This window comes from Lepidochelys kempii, chromosome 3 (assembly GCF_965140285.1).
Source record: "Lepidochelys kempii isolate rLepKem1 chromosome 3, rLepKem1.hap1, whole genome shotgun sequence".
Lineage (NCBI taxonomy): Eukaryota > Metazoa > Chordata > Testudines > Cheloniidae > Lepidochelys > Lepidochelys kempii.
Window position 1 is genome coordinate 123,240,118 of NC_136382.1, and position 16,330 is coordinate 123,256,447.

The 16,330-nt window shown below is 41.0% G+C and overlaps 1 protein-coding gene across 2 annotated transcripts in view; it reads right to left on the reverse strand.

The window, feature by feature from the left end:
• PRKN (parkin RBR E3 ubiquitin protein ligase) overlaps nucleotides 1–16,330 on the reverse strand; it is a 1,259,306-nt gene that overhangs the window by 412,348 nt on the left and 830,628 nt on the right. For both annotated transcript variants that reach the window (XM_073337855.1, XM_073337854.1), the window contains one exon: nucleotides 4,037–4,173. In XM_073337855.1, the coding sequence (XP_073193956.1) occupies nucleotides 4,037–4,173 (137 nt within the window). The remainder of the gene's footprint in view (nucleotides 1–4,036; nucleotides 4,174–16,330) is intronic.

Here is a 16,330-nt window from a genome sequence, read left to right on the forward strand (position 1 = left end):
AACAGAAACCAGATAAACAGTGGTATAACCAGGCAAAGTAAATGTGTAATAATGATCCACCTTTCAGAGTATGTCAGCAAGTGATTCAACTTATCTGAGAAGCACTGTTCATCGAAAATCTATGCCATAGATCTTTGCCTACTCAAATTATTATGCGAATATGGTAACACTGATCTTGTCAGTCACAGTGATCCTTTGATGCAATTGCTGCTATTTATTTTTATTTTATTGTGTGTGGTATTTTGACCTCTAGATTGATTCAATAAAAGATATTAAAAATCTGCTATGTCTGTGTATTTCCCAGATAAAAATCAGAACAGTGAGTCAAATGTTAATGGAAACTTCAGGCTATGTTCATTATGTTACCAATATTTTTCAAAAACCCTGCAATGAAGGGAACTAATTTGCACATGCAAACAACCTAAATAAGCTTAATTACAAGACTAAGCCCAACTTTACAGTTCTAGGGCATGCTTTAGATAAATGAAGTAAATTTTAAGTAATTCCATTTTTATTTGAAAGTGGACAACTGAAATAATACTTAGAGAAGAGTGAAGCTGTGACATTAATGTTTCCCATATACAATACCATAAATATGTCTAGAGAGTGAAATTGTTACTTTTAAAATATGTGTGCAATGACACAGTATAAGGATTTGACCTTTATAAAAAAGTATTTGTTTGTGTGCACTTAATAGCTGTTTATCTTATCACAATATTGGTCTCATTACACTAAAAGTGGGTTAGTTCCATATTCCTATTAGAGATCAGCCCAAACCAAACCTCAGATCACAATACTCTAAACTTCGATGAATTTCAGATCTAGCTTTTTGTGTTGGGTTAAATCCTGGTAGTCAGAAGTGGACAAATATTGAGTTGATAAAGTAGATAAATAATAATCTATTAGTGTGCACAATGGCACCTGTTTTACTTGAGAGGAAATAATTTCTGGGTCTTCACAGATGCAAGCTAGAAAAAGTTGAGTCAAACATATCTATATTTTCCTAAAGATTAAATGTGAAATGTATACAATAGTGTATTGTTTAATAAGCACTGCCATGATGTTTGGAAATCAACATCAAAGGTTACTGTTCTGTACTTTTCTACTTGAATTTACAGTTGGTGAAAGGTACTGGATTGACAGCTCTAGTGGCTGAAGTCTGCATTGCTCAAAGAAACAGCAGCTAACAGCATGTTTTCCAACATTGCCCCACAGTTTTGGCACTCTGTTCTGATGGACTATCTATAAGAGGAAAGAGGTAGTCAGTCACCAAGGCCCAGATTTTAAAAGGTATTTAAGCACTTAAAAATTGGAGCTAGATGCCTAAGCGCTTCTGAAAATCCCCACCTGGGGCTCAGATTGGGTTTATGATTTGGAGATGAAGAGGCTCTAAATTCTATTTGTACAGGTTGACTAGGGAGTTTTCCTGGGCAAGTAGGACTAATACGACCAGCTTCTATAGAATCCAAAGTTTCATTAAAAAACCCTGTATAGTTCTAGACCTTTTGCAGGGCTGTCAACTCCCATGATTCTATTACGAGTCCCAAGATATGTGATGTTATTCTTGAATTCCCAGTTCATAGAGTCATGCAATTATATGAGAATCTCAGTTTCCAGGGTTGTGGTTTGTTTGTTTTTTTAAGTAAGTTTCTAGTTGTAGTGTGAAGGAATAGGCTAATATACCTTTAAATAGTTTATGAGCACTCTAGTGGTGCTCACTATGTTTTGTGTAATAGAAGCCACCAGAGCCAGCCAGGGAAGCAATGCGTATGTAGCTAGGCCTTCCATGTTTGTGCATATTTATTAAACACAGGTATTTAGGGTCCAGCTGTGCCTATATGGTTCATTTCTACTATTTTTTGGGGTCAAAAGCAAAAGATAAAACACTAGCCTTCATGGTTACAGAGAAAAGCTTGAAAATATGACCTTAGTACATCCTGAAGTCTCAAAAACCAACAAGGGAAGAAAAAGAAAAATAATATATTATTAATTATTATTATTATTATTAATCTCATGATTTTTGGATTCTGAGTTATGATTTTTGAGACCTTACGGTTGGTAATACTGTCATGAAGAGTATCTTTAGAACAGTAAAAAGAGTGTAACCAATACAGTGGTTGAGGACTGGTGGGAGCCCAGCAGCTATTATTATACTATCAGGCCTGTAGGGGAGCTATATGCATGCTGCCTCAGTTGGGCAGCAGAGCTGTCACTGCTCCCACTGAATCTTTCAGGCTCCCACTACTTTAGACAAAGCCTGTTCCCCCCTTGCCCCTTAGCCAGCTGAGGCAAGGCCCTGAGCACTTGTACTCTACCTCTGTGCATCTTCCTCCCATGCCTTCCCCCAGATCCCTCCTACCACTCAGCTCTAGCAGTACCCACCCCACACCTAGAGAAGGAGCAGAATATACTTAGCCCCTTATCTCCAGGTAGGGGACAAAAATCACAGATTTACTGGTGCCCTCTCAAAGCAAGGGAACAAGTAGAGCAGAACCCCTGGACTGAGAAATTGGTGCTGCAAGATGTGTGGGAAGTGCCTAGCACATTGTGGGTATAACAGCAATCAAATACATACATACGTACAATGATGCAGCTAGGAGCAGAGGTGAAGAGCCATCAGGTGAGAACATCAGGGCTGAATCTGGGGAAGTGCTACGGGAGTAAGAAGTCTGACTGAGGGAAAGGGCTGAGCTGGCTGCTACAGCTTTGAAGAGCTGCTACTGAGGTAAATGATTAATTTGGGGTGCAAATGGAAGAACTGGGAAGGGAACTGATGTACTCAGAGAGGAAGAGGAAAAATAACTGATTAATTTGTATGTGGGCAGGGAACTGATTAATTTGTAGGGGGAAGGAGGCAGGGGGACAGAGTAATATTGAATATCCAGACATCATCATGGTAAAAACCAAGGAAGGAACACTGGGGGGAGAACAAATCATCTTAACAAAACTGCACTAGATCTGTTATTTATTTGGGGGTGAAGAAAGGGAAGCCTGTTATGCAATAGCAGATGAGGTTACCATGTATAAAATGAGACTTGGCTAAAAAACAAAAGCAGCATATGCACGGTCATGAAATGTAAACTTGTGGCCATTGCTAAGATGCTGTTGAAATAATTAAAAGCAGCTGAAAATATAGACAATCTGAATTGTTTTTAATTCTTGTAGATTTAGTATCTTTGATGCATGCCCTGACGTAGAATGTCACTCTCTTAAGAAATATCCGCAATTATTCTTCCATCTGTTGATATGAAATGTATTAGCTATTCACTCTAACAGCCAATGCAAATCCATTTTACTTGCAGCTTGTAAAGTGAAGGGAAGGTAATTTACAAAATAAATTCTAGTGAAGTCCTACACAGCAACTTTGTAAGAGCCTTACTCTCTATGTGACAATGTGATAGATTCAACTTCTTGTCTCTGATCTGCCAAAACAGATCTTTGAGATTCAACATAAATCATCTTATTCTACATAAGCCAAACTTCACTTCCTAGTCAGGTACAGTTGATAACATAACACATTCCTTGGATCATCTGTATTTCATTCTATGTAGTGGCAATTAGTAGAGATAACTTCATCAATCAGAAAGCTATTTGAAATTCTTATTACAGTACTTTTCTTATTAGCACTTGAAGATAGGTCAAGAAAGTTAACTTATTTGACTCAAAAGAAGAGATGTAGAAGACATCAAAGATTTATTTATTTATTTTTGACTACAGCCTATTGTGATCATCCGTTAGCTTTAGGATGATGACACACTAATGTGAAAAACTTATGCACTTGCTCATAAAAGAAATGCCCTTTAGAATCACGTTAATACTCCAAACCCAGTTCACATGCAAAGCAAGAAGGGCCATTTCAATAACAAACATATTTTCCAGCAGATGAAACAACTACTAATACACATTATAATTCCATAGATATATTTAAAAAATAACATGCACAAAACCTCATCATCTGATTTGAAATCAACAGTATTTTTCTGCATGTTCGGGCAAGCAGAATTAAAAACAACAAACAAAAAAACCCCAAACTTACCAACACATGGGAGAGAGTAGCCAAGCACAGGGTCATGGATGAATTTGCGATCATTCAGCAGAGTCACACAGTATAAATGGAAGCAGTCTAGGCAAATGACATGGCGATGCAAGCACTGGAACACCAGCACAGGACTTCTGTCAAAAATATCCAAAACAATGCAATGCTATGTTATTGTACCCAATATTGTCTAGACCAACTACTCCAAAATATTCCAGTTTAAAAATTCAGTTACCGACTTATTAATATCTGGCTGTATAGAACCATATGCCAGCATGGCATTTTGAAGAGATTTAAAGTAGATAAAAATTGGTCAGAGGCAAGGGAGATGAGATAGACTTCCACTGGAAATTTGAAGGAAGGTGAAGGATCAAATAGGCAAAGAAAAACAAATAAAGATAGCTGCTCAAATGAGCAGACACTCCAGAAGACTCTCTCACAAACAGGGTAAGATCATGTATAGGAGAGCCAAGAGGCTAGTGTAGAGAAGGGGCGGGAGAGGAAATGGGATTATAGAGGGATAATCTGAGAGGTAGGCTAAAGAAAGTATCTGAAAGAGTTTATACCCTGCCCTCACACCCCGAAAAAGAGGGCCGGTCTTGTAGTAGCATTACTGGCCACTGCCACATGATAGCAAGGGCACTGCACTAGTGACAATGACTAGAAGAATTCTGCATGCAGAGTTCAGAGGCAGACAGAATACCTATGGAGGTGCAGAGGGAGAGCACTCAGGACAATTTAGAAGTAGCAGCTTCTCCCAGTGGTGGGGCCAGCCCCAGAAACGGCACAAGCAGCAAACATAGCTGCTGCACCAGCAGGGCAGGGAACACCGTGGTCTAATCAGAACCACTCCCAGTGCCCCTTCCAGGACTCAAACATTGGAGTGTGGATCAGCATTCCAGGAGTTAACATCTTGAACGTGCTTTTGAAAAATTATAATATAATTTTGTTTTTATTGCCCAGACACTTCTGGGATGGGCACCCGAAAATGTATATAACAGCAGAAACAATAAATCATACATTATGACTTCCATACAGACTATAGCCAGAATATCTTACAATTAAAATTTTCTACAGCAAGATATAAATTAAAGAAAATCACTATCCATATATATAACCACAGAAATCACTAACAATAGTCTTCTGAATGGCAGGAAGAAAGTTCTGAGACTACTAGCATAAATTAACTAAAGACACCTTTTGGTGGATCTACCTTCATTGTCAATTCTGAAGTAACAACTGTGACAGATTTTGCAAGCCTATGCAGTGACTTTGGAGACAACTGTATTAAAATTTATGAATGATTTATATATGATTGTATTCCATTCCATGGGAGCAACTCTACGAATGAAACAACAGGAGTGGGTGATTATAAGGCAAGTCACTGAGACTAAACAACTCCAGAGAAGTTCTCCCCCATGGGGTAGTTTGCATATACTGGTTGAGGCTGCGTTTTCCAGAGGCTAGGAAACAAAGAAAGGGTTTGATATAAAAGGATGAGCTTGAACTCATTTGTGGCCTTCTTTCTGATCCAGCAAATGGACAGGACCTTCTTCTCCATGGGAGCCTCAAACCTTCGGGAAGGGCTGGAAAGACATTGGCTTAGTAGGGCCACTGAAGACTGACAGGTGACCTCTGGTAAGATTTTAGCATGCATATAGGGACTTATTGTTTTTTCTTGGTTTCTTCTGCAATGCTATTCCCATAATAAAAATGTGTTTGCTTAGAAAGAGCAGTAATGGCTGGTAAAAAACACTGTCCATGGCCTTTGGAAAGAAAGCAATACACAGGCACCGGCGGTTATGCAGACTGTCTTGCTGGGAATATCACAGTGTAAGGCAGGGAATTGTGCAGCTTTAACTCCACCCCGGTCAGAAGAAAGTGGGACAAGGGTCCCTGTCCAGAGACAGCTGATGGCTGGAGATCTGAGACCTGACTAGGCACTTCTGGAGTTGACTACAGAGGGGAGAATACAGGTGCAGTTACCTTGAAACTGTGTTAGCAGCTATATCCTTTGATAAAGTTATTCCCTACATAGGGGTTGTGCACTACTTCTTGCCTGTCTTTGGCACCGTAGCATTATTGCCCACCCCAAGCATTCAAAAATCAAGAGTCAGGCCCTCAAAACCATGAGATTACCATGCAAATCATGAAAAAATTGTTCTTTTTATTTGCCTTCTGGGTTGGTTTGTTGGGGGTTGTTGGGTTTTTTTGGTGGTTTGTTGTATTTTTTTAAGCTTTTTTGGTGTACTTGGGACACATTTTCAAGCTTTCCTCTTCAACTATAAGGACTAGAAACATACTTTAAAAAAATAAAAGGTAAGACTTTCAATTATTCCCCTGACCCCAGGAGCTGGGGCTTAAAAAGAAACCCCATCAAATATTATGACACTTGTGATAAAAATTGCAAGAGTTGGCAACACCTCCATAGCGTCTATAATTTTTGCCACAAGATCGTTTGAAACCCCACATCTAACACTGAAACACTAAATCCCCATGTCCTCAAAGTGGGTATACAACTGCAAAATGTAATCAATAATAATTTCAGATGCTGTATATAAACGTTTAATCTTTCTTGAAAATAAGCTTCAGAGTCACATACACTGTAGAATTCATGGTAGTGTATTGGTAGCTTTGCTCTGTGTTTTAAAGGATTTCATTGAGTAAAGCAGCTTAAAAACTGAATTAAATAAAACCTCTCCCATACTAATACCTTATTAGTTGCCCACTTGCTGTTCTGAATATAATAAATAATAATGATACAAAGACAGCTGCCAGCCAGAATGAGGAGCTGATCCGTGCTCCTCTATCTCTGCCTAGTCCCAAGATAAATAGGGAGAGCTAGAGGAGCACCTATCAGGTCCTTATTCTGTCACAGGGACACCTTTACTACCCCGCTAAATTTGCAGGTGAGGTAGATATCTCAGAGACTTTCTCTCCGGGAAGGAGGATGAGGCAAGATTCCCACCCCTGGAAGCTTCCCATCCTGGGCCATTGGGGATCTTTCCCTTTTAGGGTGTTTGCTGCTGGTGGCCACTACTGTGGTACCTGAGTGTTTTCCAAGTTAGGCGGAGGATCCCTGGACCTGCAACTCACTTCCCCAGGCTTCAGAGGGAAGGTGGATGGTATGTGTGTGAGAGATCTACATGGGGAGTCCAAAATTAGAGAAGCATCTAAAAATCAGTCCACAAATGTAAACAGTGGAAAATGTATCCTGTATATGATCTCTGAAGGCAATACAACATTTGTGCAATTCTTACTTTTTCTATGAAACGTCAACAAAATTTCAACTAACAGAACTGTATTATAGGTTTCAGAGTAACAGCCGTGTTAGTCTGTATTCGCAAAAAGAAAAGGAGTACTTGTGGCACCTTAGAGACTAACCAATTTATTTGAGCAATAAGCTTTCGTGAGCTACATCCGATGAAGTGAGCTGTAGCTCACGAAAGCTCATGCTCAAATAAATTGGTTAGTCTCTAAGGTGCCACAAGTACTCCTTTTCTTTTTGAGAACTGTATTATGTATGTAAACTAGTCAGTTACTTGTGTAAATTACCTATGGTGCCATAATCTCGTTCCCTTGAATTGTGCTGTTCATAACTGCCTTTAAATCAAACAATTCTCCAGAAAGAAAACACATACAAACATTTGTAAAGTGGTGAATATACTGAATGCTCCTTTAGAATAACCCCTACAACTGCCTTTGTGTCTGATTAAATGAGGCTTCACCCTAAGGTAGAACGCTGACTTAGCTTAAGAAGCAGGAAAAATTAGAACATATTGTAATGAGGCTTCTTGGCCTTAAACCTATTTCCTAAATTACTGATACCTCCTAATTTTATCCTCTTGGTCTGTAGAAGGGGGAAAAGGAACTCTGTTAGGGTATTAATGAAAATAAATCCTTTATTATTCCATTTTCAAATGTTTCATTGTCCACACTGAAATTGGAGATTTCACTAAAAACATATGTAGTTCTCTTAGTTTTTGTTCATTTATTCCCCAAACAAAATTCCTCTGACATATAAAACCCAAAGTGAGGTCAGTGGGATGTGTGAAATAAAAGTGTTTTCTAATATCAATAATGTAAATCTGAAATAATATATTTCTTAGAAGGTATTCAGTAGTTGGGCTGAGTTACAACTTTATGAAAACAACCTACACAAAAGATATTCCTAACAGCCTGGGATAACATGCCTCTTACCACTCTAGCGCCTCTTACTGCCCCGTCTGGGGATTAACTCGCCACATGGTCTAATGCCCCTTCCTGAGGCTGCTCAGCCCATCATCTCACTCACTCACTCCATGGCCTCTCTCATACTCCTAAAGCGGTGTGCTTTCCTTTTCATGGCTTAACCCTCTGCCCAAGTCACAGGGAAATTCCACCCCATCCTACGCTATTATCAAAGTCTCCCTTCATACTGTCTCTAACAGTCCCCAAATTGGATGCCCCTTGTAGGGGAACCTGGGCCCACCTTCTATCCTGGGTTCCAATCCAGGACCCTCAACTCAGCACCTCAGATCTTCACTTGCACAGTCCTTACTGCTCTTTCCCTCGACTGCTTCCCATTCTACCTATTACAGATGCCTCCTCCTCCCGCTCCCTTGTATCAGGTATAGGGTTGCCAGGTGTCCGATTTTTGACTGAAACGCCCAGTCAAAAAGGGACCCTGGCAGCTCCAGTCAGCACTGCTGACCGGGCCATCACAAGTCTGGTTGGCGGCGCGACAGGGCTAAGGCAGGCTCCCTGCCTACCATGGCTCCATATGGCTCCTGGAAGCAGCGGCATGTCCCTCCTCCAGCTCCTACACATAGGTGTAACTAGGGGGTGGAACACTCTGTCCCCACCCCAAGCACCAGCTCCACAGCTCCCACTGACTGATAATCACAACCAATGGGAGCTGCAGGGTCGGCACCTGCAGCCAGGGCAGCATGCAGAGCCGCCTGGCCATGCCTTTGTGTAGGAGCCAGAGGGTGGACATGTTGCTGCTTCTGGAAGCTGCCTGAGGTTAGTGCTGCCTGGAGCCTGCAGCCCCCCCCCCCCCGTGTTCCAAGCCCTGCTCCTGCCCTGATCCCCCTCCCACCCTCCAAACCTCTCGGTCTCAGCCTGGAGCACCCTCCTGCATGCCAAACCCCCATCCCTGGCCCCACCCCAGAGCCTGCACCTGGAGCCCTCACCTCCTCCTGCATCCCAACCCTCTGCCTAGAGCCCCCTCCCGCACCCTGAACTCCTCATTTCTGGCCCCTCCCGGAGCCCTCACCCCCTCCCACAGACCAACCCCCTGAGCTAGACCAATGAAAATGAGCGAGTGAGTGAAGGTGGGGAGAGCAAGCAACAGTGGAGGGGAATGGAGTGATCAGGAGGCGAGGCTTCAGAGGAGGGGTGGGGCAGGACAAGGGTGTTTGGTTTTCTGAGAGTAGAAAGTGGGCAACCCTAATCAGGTAGTGTGACTGCAGGCCCCTGACTACTTGTCCTCCTTCCCTGCTGCCAGTTCCCTGGCTTTATAGAAGCCCCAGCTGTTTTTGCCCAGGTGAGCTTATTTCTCAATTAAGCCTCATTGCATCCTAGCTCCCCTCCAGGTGCAGACTGTGACTAATTGACCTTTCTTGCCTATATTAACTCCTCCGGGACTAGTGTGGGTTGAGTGCCCCATCACACGACCTCTCTGTCCACCTATTAGGAATATCATCTCTTTTTAAAAAGGAAAATCTAACACTGAACATTGAAAAAATCCATAATACATCATACTTGTTATTGCGCTAAGGTTGCATGGTTCCTTTGCATTACGTTAGCACTCTGCATTTACTCCAAGGAAACAGAGAAGAGATTTAACATAAAATGGTTTCTGCTTAGTATGGAAATACTCTGTGGCACAACAGTAATCATGTCGCAGCTGTTGTCTGCTCTATATATCCCTCCCCCTGCACACACACACAAACTGAGCAACAGCAAGACACAGATAATACCAGATACATTGCTATAGAATCCCAGCTAAATGGAGAAAGATATGAAGACTGATCTTGTTTAGATAAGACCCCCACTGGGAAATAAATTGTTCTAGTATATCCCAAAATCTCATGACAGGTGTTATTAATGTACTAAAAGTCAGTGCATTATCTATGAATGTGAGGAGCTACTTAGCATAAGGAATTATTTGCAGACACAACAGTAAATGAAGCATCTTTCACTGCCACCTTATGAAAACCTTGGGCTAAAAGTTTTTTTTCCCTATTAGTCCTTATCCTTCAGCTTTAGAAAGGACTGTGTGAATTATGGTTAAACAGCACACCCCATCTATCAGTCCCTTAAGAAGAAGAAGAAGAAAGCGAGTAGCTGATATGGAGCAAGGGGATATAGATAAAGCCAGTAGAAATTTGTGGGGAAAAAACAAAACATGTTGATAGAATCTGTGAAAATCCCTGGGGGTCATTTTTAGGTGACAGTTGATTTTTTCTCACTGCTGTATCAAAATCTTAACCAAATAATAAAAAAAAAGCAGCAGATGTCTATATGGCTGACTTTCTGGGATTACGCTCAGTGAAGCAAAAATGGCCATGTGGGATTCATTGCTTTGTAATAAATAAGTCTGAAGGCACATCACTACATCATAACATTTATCCCCACCCACAAGTGGTATATTTATAAGATGCTCGTGAGTTTCTAATTGATTCTTTTATTTTATTTTGGCAGTGTTCTTCTACCTTCAAAGGCTTTCCATATAAATACCATAAAATCATTTTTATTGATAAATGGATCCCCATATACTGCTCCAAAACAAACTTTGTTAACTTACATATAAGTACCATTCAAGAAAAGACAATTACTAAAATACCTGTTTTTAAAAAACAGAATTATTGGAAATCACAAGCTATGGCTACATATACAATTCTGACACTACCCTAAAACACCCATTTCATTCACACAGACAGTCATTAACAAGAAATATTCTCTATAACCAGCACCCAAACAATCTTAACTCTGTGCCTATAAAAGAACAGAGTAATTAAAAGCTTAAATAAAACAAATGCTCCACTCATCATAGCTTTCTCTTGGAACTGTATAGAAAAACTAATATAATCCTTTTACTCATGCAAAGATTATACAGTCTGACCTTTCATACGATCACATATAATCCACAAATCCAAGATTTAAACCATTCAAGACTACTTGAATGAGTGAATCTATCTAAAGTTTCTTATAGAGCCATCAATAGTAGATAAGCAAATGTAAATTACAAACTTTTCTTACCAAGAAAAACAATTCCGTATACCTCCAGTGAAACAAAAGATATATTTTAAAATAATCAAATTGTTTTTAATGTTCCAACAACTTAATGCTTGGCAGCAGATAGAGATAACAGAAACGAATCATTGCTGCACGTGAATGATCTCCTATTACATGTACAGTAAACACTAAAGTCAAGAAGCAAGCATTAAAGCAGACTCAGTGACCCAGGAGCTGCAGACAGCAACCTGTGAGCAACAATGCAGACAAGTAGGAACTTACACCTGTGCTAGACACATGAAGTGGGAGCCAAGACCTTACAAGATAAGGACAATGATAAAGAGAGCAAGAAAAAGAAATCTCAGTGAGCAACACATTGTTAGACTGAAGGGAACATCTTTTATGGGAACTCAGGCACCAGTATAACATATTTTCCCCTGTAACAGCCGTGTTAGTCTGTATTCGCAAAAAGAAAAGGAGTACTTGTGGCACCTTAGAGACTAACCAATTTATTTGAGCATAAGCTTTTGTGTAGCTCATGAAAGCTTATGCTCAAATAAATTGGTTAGTCTCTAAGGTGCCACAAGTACTCCTTTTCTTTTTATATTTTCCCCTGTATACCTAACTACTCTGCTTTTCTCTCTCTAGCCAATGCACTACAAAGCTACAAAAAGTCAGAATATGACAGCAAAACAGTTACAATACATATTTATATACATAACATAATACAAACATTTTAATCATGTTAAAATAATAAAATTATCTGTTTTCATGTGTTTAATCACTTGCCATGTGACACATCACAAGTCATAAAGTGAAGGTTATGAACAGCTCGAGACATCTGTGTGCAAGCCTAAATTTGCTGGCTGTGGTCTTGTAGAAAAACATGTATTCTGATCCACAGCTGTTAACTTAAAGAGGCATTGCCAAGGATATCAGGCCTGAAATGTGACCTACTTTCTTCTCTTTCATCTGTTTACAGAGTTCGTGCTATTTTATATTTGCAACAATGTGTTTTCCTCCCAATTTTATCATTATTATTATTATTATTCATATTATTGTAACACCAAGAGCCCTAGGTACAGACCAGGACCCCATTTTATGTTCTTTTATCTAACAGAGACCAGTGCCAGAATACCAGCACTTATAAAGAGCCCTACAATAAGAAACCAGAATACAAAAGTGAGGGATAGGTAAATAAAGACAAGTGCGCGTGATGTCAGGTCTTTGCATAGACCCTGATCTGACACAGTTGCAAGTAACTCAGCTGTGAAGTTTCTGTATATGCGATGAATATGTGGGAATGATGATCACCACTGCCTGTAAAAACTGACCACTTTGGGCCTGTGTGGAACAGCACCATTCTGAAGAGCTGCAGAAGCACAGTGGTCTTCCCTGCCATCAGATGACACAGGTGGTGGGGTGGAATCCCACATTACATATGCTAGTACAGATACAGTGGCACACCATAGCTATAAAACCTTTTTACAGGCCTGGGGGTGGGGGGAAATGCCAAAGCAGCACCTAACAAATGTAGAGATGACATCCTGAATCCCTTTCATGATTTCTGACACTAAACTGGGAGGAGTGGTAGATACGCTAGAAGGTAGGGATAGGATACAGAGGGACCTAGACAAATTAGAGGATGGACCAAAAGAAATCTGATGAGGTTCAACAAGGACAAGTGCAGAGTCCTGCACTTAGGACGGAAGAATCCCATGCACTGCTACAGACTAGGGACCAAGCGGCTAGGCAGCAGTTCTGGAGAAAAGGACCCAGGGGTTACAGTGGACGAGAAGCTGGATATGAGTCAACAGTGTGCCCTTGTTGCCAAAAAGGCTAACTGCATTTTGGGCTGTACAAGTAGGAGCATTGCCAGCAGACTGAGGGACGTGATCATTCCCCTCTATTCGACATTGGTGAGGCCTCGTCAGGAGTACTGTGTTTTGGGGCCCACACTACAACAAGGATGCGGAAAAAATTGGAAAGAGTCCAGCGAAGGGCAACAAAAATGATTAGGGGGCTGGAGCACATGATTTATGAGGAGAGGCTGAGGGAACTGGAATTATTTAGTCTGCAGAAGAGAAGAATGAGGAGGGGATTTGATAGCTGCTTTCACCTACCTGAAAGGGGGTTCCAAAGCGGATGGCTCTAGACTGTTCTCAGTGGTACCAGAGGACAGAAGGAGGAGTAATGGTCTCAAATTGCAGTGGGGGAGGTTTAGGTTGGATATTAGGAAAAACTTTTTCACTAGGAGGGTGGCGAAACACTGGAATGCGTTACCTAGGGAGATGGTGGAATCTCCTTCCTTAGAGGTTTTTAAGGTCAGGCTTGAGAAAGCCCTGGCTGGGATGATTTAGTTGGGGATTGGTCCTGCTTTGAGCAGGGGGTTGGACTAGATGACCACCTGAGGTCCCTTCCAACCCTGATATTCTATGATTCTGTGTCACAGAGAGGGTGATGCTGTTGTTGCTGCTATCTGACAAGAGATATTGCTACCATATCGGGTGGAGAATAAACTTCTCCATAATCCATCAGTGTGAGCAGAGTGTTGTCCAGATAGCACTCTCCCTGCTGGGCAACATACCATCAATAATGCAGAGTAACTGACAAATCAGTCCCATTCTGAGACAAGATCAGTACATGTTCCTTTATGTAGGATTTTAAATCACCACAATGGCTTTTTTGAACAGAAGAGGAAAAGACCTGAATCAATGGAAGCAAAGGATGACTGACATGATTGAAGAAGACAGATCAAGAATCATCTTGGATCACATCATGATGTCAGTCAGCAGCTGGAGCATGAGGAGAGCAAAGAAGGTGAGAGCAGCAATATAACGTGAAAAGTCCTTTTGGAGAAGTATCGAAGGGCTGTGAACACACATGGCACTTCAGAGAGCAAGGATCCTCCCACATACTGGAAAAAACACAGAACCACTATTATACAAGGAACTCAAGTAGGTTTATGCCTCTGCACAAGGAAGATCAAGAGGTTCAACATTTAAAAAAAAAAAAGTACCTGCTGCCTTGGGACTGCTCCAGGAATAACATTAGTGGGAACAAAGCTTATAGGAAGGACTGGTACACCTCTTCAAAGACTATCTCAGTAACGTTCACCATTTTAAACACTTCTGACTCAGAAAGACTGCACCTCACTGAATACAGCCTGCTTCTTAAATATTGTTCCCTTTTCCTGGAATGCCCTCCCAGATCCTTGTGAGATTTATCCCCTCTCTTCATCTACAAATCCTTCAACACTCACTTCTTCTGATTGGCCTCCCATGCATACTTCCAATCCGCCTCTCCATCCCTCTTGCTTGACTTTACTCACTTAAACATCTAACCAATACATATTTTTAAAAATCTATACACTGAATGTCCAAACATGAATGATTACCTAGAGAACCAGAACCAGGAAGATGTGTACATAAAAAAGCACTTAGCTTTCACTGTCTCGCTCATCCTCCACCTCCCCCTTTTTAAAAATTTGTCTTGAAATCAATAAGGCTCTTTGAGACAGAATCCTGTGCATGAGAGTGAATGGGTTGTAAAAGAAGATGAAGAGCTTGTACATTTCGGCAACTGAGGTTGGCAGAGTAAAGGTATGTGTGAATGGGGCATATTGGGGCACTGCTCACATAGGGCAGAGTTAAAGTTGCATGGCCTTAACTCTGCATTGCCTGATTTTCAGAAGTTTGAGTTTTGCTCAACTCAACATTCTGGAAGGGGACTACATATCACCAAGCAACCTTAACTCTGCATTAATGTAGTAGTTTTTTGCCATTGAATCAAGGACTGCTTGGGCAAAGGGCCAGGTCTGCATCTGGAAAGCTTCAGCCTGTGGGCTAGCCTGTGACAGTTAGCCTGGGCATAAATATACAAGGAGGAGCAGAAGTCTCCCTCAATGCAAAGCAAGTCACAACTATCATCCCTTGAGCTCCCCTAAGAACAAGAACTGGTCCCTCTTTGCACCTCCTGGGAGGCTAGCCACCCTAAAGAGAGCCAGGAGGAGAAAAGTATGATGCATTATCCTAAGGGATGCTGCTTCATGCACAGTCCCTTGCACTCGACAGAATTCGAGAAGGGACTGTGTCTGTCATGCACACTGTTTTTCCATTGGAAGACTATCCCAGACCCTCCTTCCAAGTCACTTTGAAAATATACTGCAGAGCAGTTACTCTAGGGACAGTAGCCTTGCTGACATGTAAGAAAGGAGAGGAGTTTGGAAAAGGAAATAAGGTGTGAGGGTGAGGGATGAAATGAACGGAGGATGGGAAGTGATAGAAGGGAAGTGGGGGAAGGAAGTGCCAAATTAGTTTTCCAGTTTTAAAAAATTACCTGTCAGCATCTTGACAGATCTTTTTCATCTTCCATTTAAAATATGAATACTTAATTAAAATGTTCAGCCAAACGATAACTCAAGGGTGCTTCCTGTTCACCGAGCCGTTGGCCTCAGCCCAAAATATGATTATTAACTCAAACAGGAAGCACTCTCAAGTTATTGTAATAGAGATTTCTTTATAGAAAACCATCAACCAGCAGATGATAACTTTTTGCAGCACTCCCCACCTTTTTAATTTAAAGACAATCTTTTAGCTTTTGCTCCTTGGTTCAGACACTACAGCGGCTGAGGCCCAGATACAACTGTCAGAGAGCAAGCCTTCTATTCAAGTACCTCCTCCCAAAAAGGCAAAGGATGTGTCATCTGCTAACAAAACACACTGTATACTCCTCTGAAAGCAGAGTGAGTTAATGCCCCAAACAGTCAATTCCCTCCCTCCCACCCACCCAGACAAGAACTACCACAAGATTACAAGCTTAAGATCATAATGAGAACTGCTTGTTTCCATTATTTTCTATACTAGTTATAATCATTGTCATGAGAATGAATTAATAGTGTGCTATTTTCTGTTCTTATTACAGTTTTTGTCACAAGAACAAGTACAGAATTTTAATGGCGAACATAGTAATAACTGTACTACTTGAAATCTTATAATGCTCTGTACTTTCCTCATTTGTCCATTCCATCTCCTTCTTACAGGTCACTTTTGTTGTGTACAAGAATAAATAAAA